The following is a 12081-nucleotide window of genomic DNA, read 5'->3' on the forward strand; positions in this document are numbered from 1 at the left end:
TTTTTTTTTTTTTTTTTTTTTGACATGGCCCCGCTCTACAGCTCAAGTTGGAGTACAGTGATGCGATCATAGCTCACTGCAGCCCCAACCTCCCTGGCTCAAGCCATCCCCCGACTCCAAGCAGCTGGGACTACAGGCATGAGCCACCACGTTAGGCTCACTTTTGTATTTTTTGTAGAGACAGGGTCTCGCTATGTTGCCCAGGCTGGTCTCAAACTCCTGGGTTCAAGCAAACTTCTCACCTCAGCCTCTCAAAGTGCTGAGATTATAGGCATGAGCCACTGTGCCCAGCCAAAAATTATATTTTAAAAAACTCATTAATAATTAATTAACTAGCCCCTCTGGACTAATTTAAAGGTCTTAGCTGGTTATATGGACATCACTCATGGCAAATCTCATTAACTAATAGAAGTGTAAACTATTATTGCTGGGAGTAATAAGTTTTCCTTCCTTTCTGGAGGGCAGTTTTACAATGTAGATCAAAAACGTAAGAAACATGCCTAGACTTCATGTCTATGTTTTTTGTTTGTTTTTTGAGACAGAGTCTCCCTCTGTTGCCCAGGCTGGAGTGCTGTGGCACAGTCTCGGCTCACTGCAACCTCCGCCTCCCAGGTTCAAGCAATTCTCCTGTCTCAGCCTCCCATATAGCTGGGATTACAGGTGTCTGCCACCATGCCCCACTAATTTTTTGTATTTTTAGTAGCGATGGGGTTTCACCATGTTGGCCAGGCTGGTCTCGAACTCTTGACCTCGTGATTCGCCTGCCTCGGCCTCCCAAAGTGCTGGGATTACAGGTGTGAGCCACTGTGCCTGGCTGGGTTTTTTTTTGTTTTTTGTTTTTTTTTCCTTTTTTTGAGACAGAGTCTTGCTCTGTTGCCCAGACTGGAGTGCAGTGACACCATCTTGGCTCACCGCAATCTCCGCCTCCCAGGTTCAAGCAATTCCCCTGCCTTAGCCTCCTGAGTAGCTGGACCACAGATGCGCACCACCACGCCTGGTTAATTTTATTTTTGTATTTTAGTAGAGACGGAGTGTCACCATGTTGGCCAGGATGGTCTGGATTTCCTGACCTCATGATCCACCCGCCTCTGCCTCCCAAAGTGCTGGAATTACAGGCATGAGCCACCGTGCCCGGCCAAGTTTAACTTTTTACGATACTGCCAAACTGTCTTCCAAAGTGGCTGTAACATTTTGCATTCCCACCAGTATGCAATCTTCTAATTTATAAATTCTACTTACATAATAGCATCATAAGGGAGGAAAATACTGATAGAAAAAAAAAATGAACACAAAAGAAAATTCTTGGCAACTTCTAAAACAATTGCTCATAATTACAAATAGCCTAAAATGCCCTGAAAATGTGGTTCAGTTAAGTAGACTATGATACATTGATTAATTACCACACAGCTACTGAAAATAAGGAACTGCACCTATATTTACTAACATGAATCAACATTCACTTTACTGGACTTCAATGTTGTTCTCCAAATATCTTCCTAGCTCTCTGCCAGAGGGATTAGTCGTTATGGCTAGATAGGGTCATGTGACTAGTTCTGGCCAATAAGTTATGAATGTAAGTAACTTTAGTCCCTTCTGAGCCAAGCATTAAGTTAATGTTCAGTGTTCCAGAGCTGCCTTTTCTTCAGCACAGTAATTAGTAATGTTTGGGGTAATGGCTGCTCCATGAAGCCCAAGTTCACAGTGACCAACAGGTGCAGAGCTGCCCCACTGCTGACCCAAGATGGACAAGGTGTATAAGCAAGACATAGAGTTTATTATTTAAGACACTGAGAATTGGGGATTGTTGGGGACCACAGCATAACCTAGTCTATCCTGAGAGATATGTTCCTGACACAATTTCAAGTGACGAAATCAGGTAACAAAACACTGTATGTAACACGATCCCATTTTTGTGAGTGTAAGTGTTTTTATGCATAGAATGTGCATCAAAGTACTAATCAATGGCTGTTACTTTGACTGACATCTTGTTCTTTAAACTTTTCTGTATTACCTCAAGTCTTAACAAAATGCAGATACTTCCATCTTGAAGACTAAAAGTATAAGAGAAACTCTTTTAACCTCATTCCCTGATTTATCTCCCCACCCAAAAATATACATACATTGTAAGTTGCCATTCTAAGCCACTGTAGAGTCTACTCTTCAATAAACATGGGATGGAGAAAAACAGTACAGGATTTAGGCTGACATCCACCCTGACTCCAAGTAAGAACCTATCGATGAAAGAGTCAAACTCTGTAAAATATTTGAAGAGATTTTTTCTGATCCAAATAGCAGTGACCACAGCCCATGACACAGCCCTCAGAAGATCCCGAGAAAAATGCCCAAGCTGTCGGGGTGGAGCTGCTTGGTTTTATACATTTTAGAGAGACATGAGACATCAATCAAATACATGTAAGATATACATTGGTTCTGTCCAGAAAGGCGGGACATCTTGAAGGTGGTGGGGGCTTCCAGGTTATACTTAGATGTAAAAGTTTTCTGATTGGCAATTGGTTGGAAGAGTTATTGTCAACAGAAAGGAATCTCTGGGTTATAATAAGAGGTTGTGAAGATCAAAATTTTATCAGGCAGATGAAGCCCCCAGGTAGCAGGCTTCAGGGAGAGTCAACTGTGAATGTTTCTTATCAGACTAAAGGTCTGTGTTGATGTTCATGCTGGAGGGGTACGAGGAGGCATGTGGAACCCCCACTTCCCGGACCCCCACTTCCCATGATGGTCTGAACTAGTCTTTCAGGTTAAACTTAGAGGGCCCTGGCCTAGAGGAGGAAATCCATCCAGATGGTTGTCGGGCCTTCAAATTTTATTCTTGGTTTACAAACCAAACACTTCCTAGGAGTATATTGATTTTGGAATTCTAAAATGAGGTGAGGCTGGGCACGGTGGCTCACGCCTGTAATCCCAGCACTCTGGGAGGCTGAGGCGAGTGGATCACCTGAAGTCAGGAGTTCAAAACGAACCTGGCCAACATGGCAAAACCCCATCTCTGCTTTAAAAAGACAAAAATTAGCTGGGCGTGGTGGTGCACGCCTGTAGTCCCAGCTACTCAGGAGGCTGAGGCAGGAGAATCGTTTGAACCCGGGAGGTGGAGGTTGCAGTGAGCCGAGATCATGCCACTGCACTCCAGCCTGGGCGACAATGTGTGAGAGTCCATTTCAAAAAAAAATAAAAAGTAAAAGTAAATTAATTAATAAAATAAAATAAAATGAGGTGAGATGTACAAGAGACTGTGAAAGGAAGGCCATAATAGGGACCCTGGGCAAGTTCTTTATCAGTCCTGTAGGATCGTCTCTGGCCCTTCCCTCCCTAAATTATAGAATAGCCTGGGGACCACTTAAAATAACCATGGTCAGAAGGAAAGCCCAGCCCCTCTCAGGTATTAAGTTCCCTGATTGATCTAAAGTATTTTCTTTGAAGTTTTCTCTTTTGTAAAATAAGTTTTCCAAGAAAATAAGCATGCTTCAAGGAGAACAAGAGAAGTTGGTTTTTCATTTTTGAGATGACTATCTCATGTCTCAGGGTATCACTATGGCCACACTTCAGTCCAAGTTTCAACTCAGCTTGACCCAGAATCAAAAATTCCCAGTACACATATGTTGCTGGTGCAAGCTAGGATTGGAAGTGCAAATGACATTAATATCATCATTGTTTTCAGTTAAGAATTCTTGATCCTTTTTATTGTTTGAGTGTTTTCCCGGTGCCTTTTGAGAAACTAGGGGTGGAGTCTGGGTACAGAAAAGTAACTGACTCTCAGCTTCAGGGCAAAACTACCGTAAATAATCATCTTAGAGCTTCCACTGACTTCCTGGAGGCCCCAAATCACGGACTTAAGACATGGTGCTACCCAGCTGTGGTTATTTCTCCAGCATCAGAACAGAAGATATCCAGACTACAGCATTTATTAAGAAAAACGTAAGCCACCATCTCTGCCATTAGGGCAGAGATTTCTAATTTTCAAAAATATATATACTCACAAAAGCACCATAGACGAAGTGAGTTTTATAAGTTACAAAAGAAATAGATGAAAGAAGAGATCACTATGCTCTTGAGTGACCATGGAAGGATTTATGAAGGAGATAGAGCTAGAGCTTAGCTGTGGAGATGTGTCTTGGAGTGGGATGAAAGGGAAGAAGAACGTTAAAGAGAATCAGATTCAACACAGGAACAATCCTCAGAAAATCAGCTTCATAGACCTGCACCTGCCTCTACCACAAATGGACCCAGCAACATTACCACCAGGAAACAGAAGGTGAGGTAAAGGCTTCCTTAGCACAAGCATGTGGCAGTAACATCAACAGAGCTGTGGAGGGTGGAATCTCCAAACCTACCCCATTATCAATTAGTGCAACTATAGGTGGAAAAAAAAACCTGCCAGTGCTGCTTAAGTGTTTATAATTTGACTGATAGAGGTTCTGTTCTTTGTCCCAGAATCCATCAGAGCATCAGATCATGACTGAGGGAGGAAGAGAGATAGGTACTTGAGTCATCTCAAGAGTCCATCCACGGGAAAGAATGGGAGGCAGGAGGAGAGAAACAAAACCTAATTCTTGAGTATAGACACTCCACCTTTGGTATGGATGCTTTAATGACCCAGCTGACTTAAAGAGAGATGTAAAGGCAAGGTTCACATCATCCACTCTTCCTTTTGAGCTGTGACATTGTATCTGTGACTCTAGGTCCAATAACACAGGCGTCCCCGGGGCGTGGACAGGTGCTGGTTGGTGGCCTGTTAGGAATCGGCCACAGAGCAGGTGAGCAGTGGGTGAGCCCGCATTACCCCTGAGCTCTGCCTCCTAATGCTTCAGGCACTAAATTCTCATAGGAGGCAAACCCTAATGTGAACTGTGTACACAAGGGATCTAGGTTGCGTGCTCCTTATGAGATTCTTACTAATGCCTGATGATTTTAGGTGGAACAATTTCATCCTAAAACCATCCCTCCCAACCCCAGTCCATGGAAAACTTGTTTTCCATGAAACCAGTCCCTGGTGCTAAAAAGGTTGGGGACTGCTGCCGTAGCGGATTCAAGAGCCATTACACTGAGGCCAGCTTCAGCCAAACACCTTCAACTGACTGAAGTCATGAGTTCCTAGAGGGGTCTGTATGAGGAATTTATCCACCACCTGGCCCCATTCTTCTGAGGACATTCTGAAATGCTGAAACCAAACCAAGAAACTGAAGAGCCAATTACCTTAGAGATCTGCTACAGGACCTGGAACAGAACCAAGGGCTAGATGTTGGAAAGTCACTGAGATGCCATTTATCGTGTGGGCTGAGAACAGTCAGTCTGAGAATATTCCCGTTTGGGTAATTCTATATCACTCACCCAAAATTTTTCTTCCTTGAAAGTAATGTTGCTGTCAGTTGTTTAGCTATTAACCATTTGCAATTTGGGGTGCCTATCACCTTGGTAATGGAAGAAGAAACTTGATATTCCAGCTAAAATTCCAATTTCCAGGAAGATTTTTTTTTAAGTAGTTTTGAGAGAGTTTCAACTCACACCACCCAGGCTGGAGTGCAGTGGTGTGATCATGGCTCACTGCAGCCTTGACTACCCGGGCTCAGGTGATCCTCCCACCTCAGCCTCCCAAGTACCTGGGATGACAGGTGCATGCCACCATGTTTTTGTATTTTTAGTAGACGTGGGGTTTCAACCATGTAATCCAGGCTGGTCTTGAACTCCTGGGCTCAAGCCATCTGCCCACCTCAACCTCCCAAACTGCTGGAATTACAGGTGTGAACCACTGTGCCCGACCGATTAAAATTTTTTAAAAGCAACTGCCATTAGACAAGTCACCCTGTTTGTTTTCTTTACCTATAAAATATCAGGAGCCGGGCGTGGTGGCTCATGCCTGTAACCCCAGCACTTTGGGAGGTCAAGGCAGGCTGATCATCTGAGATCAGGAGTTCGAGACCAGCCTGGCCAACAAGGTAAAACCCCATCTCTACAAAATATAAAACTTATCCAGGCGTGGTGGTGCATGCCTGGAGTCCCAGCTACTTGGGAGGCTGAGGCAGGAGAATCACTTGAACCCAGGAGGCAGGTGTTGCAGTGAGCCGAGATCACACCACTGCACTCCAGCCCAGGCAACAAAGTGAGACTGTCTTAAAAAAAAAAAAAAAAAAAAAGNATGTAATCCAGGCTGGTCTTGAACTCCTGGGCTCAAGCCATCTGCCCACCTCAACCTCCTAAACTGCTGGAATTATAGGTGTGAACCACTGTGCCCGACCGATTAAAATTTTTTAAAAGCAACTGCCATTAGACAAGTCACCCTGTTTGTTTTCTTTACCTATAAAATATCAGGAGCCGGGCGTGGTGGCTCATGCCTGTAACCCCAGCACTTTGGGAGGTCAAGGCAGGCTGATCATCTGAGATCAGGAGTTCGAGACCAGCCTGGCCAACAAGGTAAAACCCCATCTCTACAAAAATATAAAACTTATCCAGGCGTGGTGGTGCATGCCTGGAGTCCCAGCTACTTGGGAGGCTGAGGCAGGAGAATCACTTGAACCCAGGAGGCAGGTGTTGCAGTGAGCCGAGATCACACCACTGCACTCCAGCCCAGGCAACAAAGTGAGACTGTCTTAAAAAAAAAAAAAAAAAAAAAGAGGCCAGGCGCGGTGGCTCACGCCTGTAATCCCAGCACTTTGGGAGGCCGAGGCGGGCGAATCAGGAGGTCAGGAGATCGAGACCATCCTGGTGAACACAGTGAAACCCCGTCTCTACTAAAAATACAAAAAAATTAGCCGGGCGTGGTGGCGGGTGCCTGTAGTCCCAGCTTCTAGGGAAGCTGAGGCAGGAGAATGGCGTGAACCCGGGAGGCCGCGGAGCTTGCAGTGAGCAGAGATTGCGCCACCGCACTCCAGCCTGGGCAACAGAGTGAGACTTCGTCTCAAAAAAAAAAAAAAAAAGAGAGAGAGAGAGAGAGAGAAGAAAAATCAGGGAACTGGATGTTGCTTGTGGGAAAATAGTGAGTCGTTCGGAACCCTCCTCCTAAAAAAAATACTTCAGGTCTTCATCCTCTGGCCCCCATCTTCCTAAATCGACCTACTCTACTGTTCCTCACATCCAGAAACACCCGGCTGGCATTCCCAGCAGCCACCCTGAGGACATGATAAGCGAGATCTCCTTATATTTGAGCATCCAAGGACTGGGGAAAGTGCTAGTTACGAACACCAAGTCACACACAGCTCATCACCCAGTTCTCAGGACTTCCCCACCCTTCCTTTCCACCCTCAAGAAATGGCAAATGGCTGCTTTGGGAGTGACCAAATCTCTGGAATTTCTCCCACAGCATACTCCTTCCGCACTCTGCCCTATAAACTCATTTCAACAATCCAGCCCTGCACATAAGGGAGGCATTATTGAGTGGCCTGAAGCTTACAAAATCTTTCACTGGCTTTGTTTTTTAAAGAGTTAAAAAAAAATAGCTGTCTTGATTTTTGTTGCTTTTTTTCCCCCCCAAAAAATGCAAAGATTTGCTTCTGAGTGAGAATTTATAAGAAATTAAAAATCTGGAAATGTCCAATTCAGGGAATGAGAAATGTATCACCACAATAGATGTTTGAATTACAACTAGCATGTTTTGCACCTCACCGGTGTGCCATGGGTGATTTAAATACAAATCACATTTAAACAAGTTCAACTAAATTATAAAAGTGAACGTGGCTTGTTCTTTGAAGGATTTGCTGAGAGCACCAGCTTTGGTGTTCGGCACACCTGCACTCCAATCCAGAAGTGTGTTATTTTTATAAAAATGTAATTATTATTTAGACGCTAATAAAACATAAGCTCCAGGACCCCTCACTTGTGCAAGCCTCTAAAAATGAGTGGTATTTGTGGTGCCTGTCAGATTGTCAAAATGTGTAATTTGTGGTGCTTTCTTTATCATTCTAAATAAATGGTCCTTTTAGCACCTAATTTTGTAGTCATAATTTGATACTTTTTTCCTTCAAGAGGGCCCTGCAGATTGTGTACTTTACCCTTTTCCCAAAGCCTAGATCCACCCCTGCCTATGCAGTAGGAATTATTAACAATTCTGTCTTGCAGATGATGAAACTGAGGCCCAGAGAGGTTAAGTGACTTGCCCAGGTACACACAGCCTGTAAGTGATGACACCCAGATTAGAACCCAAGCAGTCTGGCACCACATGGAGTACTCAACCAGAATACATTATCGCCTCTTATTATTTTCACATAAAGCTCCTAGCAAGCTCCCTGAGACACTGGGACATTACAGATACTCAATAAGTGGTAGCTTTTGCTATTTTGTCAATCTAAAGCTGCTTTGATAATAATGGGAATATAACTATCTTTATTTAAAGACACCATATAAATGTCAGCTAACAAAACAGATAACTCTGTAGCAGACAATGTTTATACAAGGGACTTTCTTTTAAATACTAATTTCCCAAAATATCCTTTAAAAATACTACTGTTCAAAGTGTGCGGCTGGGCACAATGGTTTATGTCTGTCATTCCAGCACTTTGAGAGGCCACGGCAAGCAGATCACTTGAGCTCAGGAGTTTGAGACCAGCCTGGTCAACGTCTCATGATGAAACCCCGTCTCTATTAAAAATACAAAAGTTAGCCAGGCGTGGTGGAGTGCACCTGTAATCCCATCTGCTTGCGAGGTCGAGGCATGAGAATCACTTGAATCCGGGAGCCAAAGGCTGCAGAAAGCAGAGAGCCCGCCACTGCTCTCCAGCCTGGGTGACACAGCGAGATTCTGTCTCAAAAAAAAAAAAAAAAAAAAGTGTGGTCCATGGACCACCTGCTTCAGAATCATTTGCGCCCCATCCCAAACCTAATGGATCTAAACCAGTGGAAGTGGAACTCAGGAAGCTGAGTTTAATGAACACCCCAAATGACTTTTTCCACCGGAAGGGTGAAAACCATTGCTTTTAGGAGTCATTCCACTACGGCTGACTAAGTGCCCATTGTCTACAGATGGGGTGGAGGGTGAGAGGTGAAGGAACTTGAATCTAAGGTGTTACTGGTATAGTTCCAATTACAGGTGAATGACAAATAACTGCAATGCAAGTTAATAGTCATATTCAGCTATATTAAAATTTGCATAAGATTTGCATAGACTTACATTTTTAAAATTAAGTTTACATACAATTTTTAAGACCATAATGATTGAGAATAGAGTGTTCATTACATTCTCAGGTTCTGTTCTAAGATGTAAGTATATAATTGTTTCACCTTTCAAAATCCTAACTAAGTTATTGCATCGTCCCCATACAGACATAGAGGCTCGCAAATGTTAAGTGACTCTTTAGTAAGTGCAGACCCAAGATTTGAACCCAGAAATCTGGTGCCAAAGCCCATGCCCTCAAACCCTATATCACAAAAACTAAATATAAAAAAAAATGGATTAGGGATAAAAGGTAAAATTGCAAGTCCATAAAATTTTATACCTTGGATTTTTTTTCCTGATTTAGTCATTTTCAAGATAAATAGATATTGTGCTGGGTTGAAGACAGCATGAAATCACTAAAATAAGTCCAAGCCATGTTTTTCTATGACGGAAAGCCCAGAGACTGTGAAGCCTACTTGAGCCTGTAGATGTTAGAGTTTAAACAGTCTTCCTAGTTTAGACACAGAATCTTTGTTTCAGTCCATCCCACACTCTCCTGTCTCCACACCCCCAAAAAAGTTTCAAGATCTTTAGCCTAAATTCCTTCACTCAGCACTTCAGCAGCAGGAGTCTAAGACCACGGCCAGCATTAAGCACTGACAACGTTTTAAGCACTGGGGTGTCATAATTCATTCAGTCCTCACAACCCTATCATTTCTCCACATTTCACAGAAGAGGAATGTAAGGCCGAAAGGACATTGCCCAGGGTCCCACAGCTGATAAGTGACAGGATCAAGAATCAAGTGGTCGCAGACATCCTGGCACCAAGCCCATGCCTTCAGCCATCTACTAAAACATCTCCCAGTTATTGAGTACCCACTGTATACCAGGTGCTTAACACAAACTAGCTGAGTCCTTGCAAGTTTGCTCAAAAAGAGCCGCATTCCCTGCCCTGACCAACAAGGACATGAAGGCTCTGAGAGATTAAAGGTCTTGCCCAGAACACACAACTAAGTAGAGCCCAGCCTGTCTCTTTGCATCCAAAGCCTGCACTTTTCCAACACCACTACGATGCCTCCTGGGATTTTCATTAGCTATTCCCTCCCTAGAGGGAAGCATCATTACTACCACTTTACTGTTAAGCACATTCACAAGACAGAGAGCATGAAGATCACTATCTTCATGTTTAGGCAGTTGGTCTTCAAAACTGCTCTTCAAAACAGGGCCTGGAAAAGGGAGAAAAGGTCCGCCTACTTGTATCTTCCTCCCACCCTGCAGGAACACGCTGGAAGCTAAACGGCTTAAATATTTAAATGGCATGTGTGTGAACAGCACTTCTACTTTATGACAGGGTCATGTTGCGCATTAGATCTCAATGCTATTTGTGTGAACCCGTTTCATACTTTTCAAAGACAAATTGCCTGTCTAGTCATCATTTTATTGACATTTCATATTTGCAGGTTTTATTCGCCTGTAAGGTTAAGACATTTAAAACACAAATCCTGACAAACGCACAGACCAGCAACTCAAAGAACTCAGACGCTTTGGTTCTCGGTGCTGGCCACCTTTAAATGCTAAACCACCGGTAGTCACTAAATGGGAAAGTCGTGTTCTCCCCGTCTTCAGATGGGAAAAGCTGAGGCTTCCAGGAGTCTAGAACTCCTCTCAGATTGCCTTTCTCCCTGGATCAACCAGGAATGATGATAACAGCAGACTGCCCCCCACGCGTGGTAAGGAAAAAAACTTGTAATTATAATAACTTTTGGAGCTGCCTCAGAAATTAACAACGACGAACAGAAATCTGCACAATGAACAGGAGCCAAGAAGAAAAACGCGGCTCCGCATGACAAGTCCCGGGCACAGTTCTGCAGGAAGCCTCAGGCCAGATCAGGCACCGCGGCTCACACAGAGGTGACCCACAAGTGACCCACAGAGGGGGACCCCTGGGCCTTTGGTGGGGGCCTGGGCTACGGCCGAAGGGGGCCCGGGCAGAAGCCCCGAGGCCGGGGCGGCGGAGGGAAGGGGCGGCCGCGCCCGGGCCCCGGCTCCCGGCGGCTCCACTTACTTGCTCCGTTGAGTGGCCCCAGCTCTGCGCCTCTTCCTGCGACCCCACACTCAAGGACACCCCCAGGCACAGCCCCAGCAGCAGGAGCATGGCGGGGCGAGGGCGCGGGACTCTCGGGGACCCGGCGGGACGCGCTTTGCAGCGCCCAGGGCTCCTGCCACTGCGGGACGCGCTCAGGGCCGCCCACCCCGCGGTCCCCTCCTGGACCCCGCCCACCCCGGTCCCAGTCCGGACCCCGCCCGCCCACCCCGGTCCCAGTCCAGGACCCCCCCACCCCGCAGTCCCTCCTGGACTCAACTCTCCCACCCCCAGCCCAGACCCCACTCCCCGCCCCTCTAATCCGGGCCCGCCTTCTCCTCCCATTCCCAATCCAGGCCCTCATTTCCCGCCAGCTGACCAGACCCTGCCTCCCTGGACCCCGACCTGGCCCGGCCTCGCCTCCCTGGGCCCCCCAGTCAGGACCCAGTTTCCCCAGGTCCCAGCCAAGCCCCGCCCTCTCCAAGCCCCATTTCCCCCAACCTCCCGTCCCGGCCCCACCTCTCCCGTCCCGTCCACCGAGGCCGAACTTCCCGGACCCCACCTACGCCACCCCCGAAACCAGTCCCCGCTCCCTGCGCGCCCGCACGCCAGCCCCGCCTCCCTAGCCCCCCACCCCGCCCCGGGCGCCGCCTTCCCCGCCTGCGTCCCACCAGAGGCCGCGCCTCCCCAGCCCCCAACGCCGGGCTAGCTCTGTTCGGAGAGAAGGCACTCCAAGCCTGCCTCGCCGCGCACAGCAGAGGCCACCTGTGCTGTCCCCACAGACCCCCCGCTACACACACACCCTCCCATCCTGCGGCTGTGACACTTTGCTAAGGACCAGTCTCCTCTGTCGAGCCTCCTACTCCGTTTCTTGCCTCCCCCGCCCCACAACTCTTCCTTC

The 12081-nt window shown here is 46.4% G+C and overlaps 1 protein-coding gene across 1 annotated transcript in view; it reads right to left on the minus strand.

The window, feature by feature from the left end:
• The window catches only part of ITIH5 (inter-alpha-trypsin inhibitor heavy chain 5), a 111795-nt gene extending 100432 nt beyond the window's left edge, over positions 1-11363 (minus strand). The window contains exon 1 of the mRNA XM_017872487.1: positions 11163-11363. Coding sequence (XP_017727976.1) covers positions 11163-11252 — 90 coding nt within the window. The 5' untranslated portion in view covers positions 11253-11363. The remainder of the gene's footprint in view (positions 1-11162) is intronic.
• Positions 11364-12081: the final 718 nt, after the last annotated feature.

This window comes from Rhinopithecus bieti, unplaced genomic scaffold (assembly GCF_001698545.2).
Source record: "Rhinopithecus bieti isolate Rb0 unplaced genomic scaffold, ASM169854v2 scaffold_6933, whole genome shotgun sequence".
NCBI lineage: Eukaryota > Metazoa > Chordata > Mammalia > Primates > Cercopithecidae > Rhinopithecus > Rhinopithecus bieti.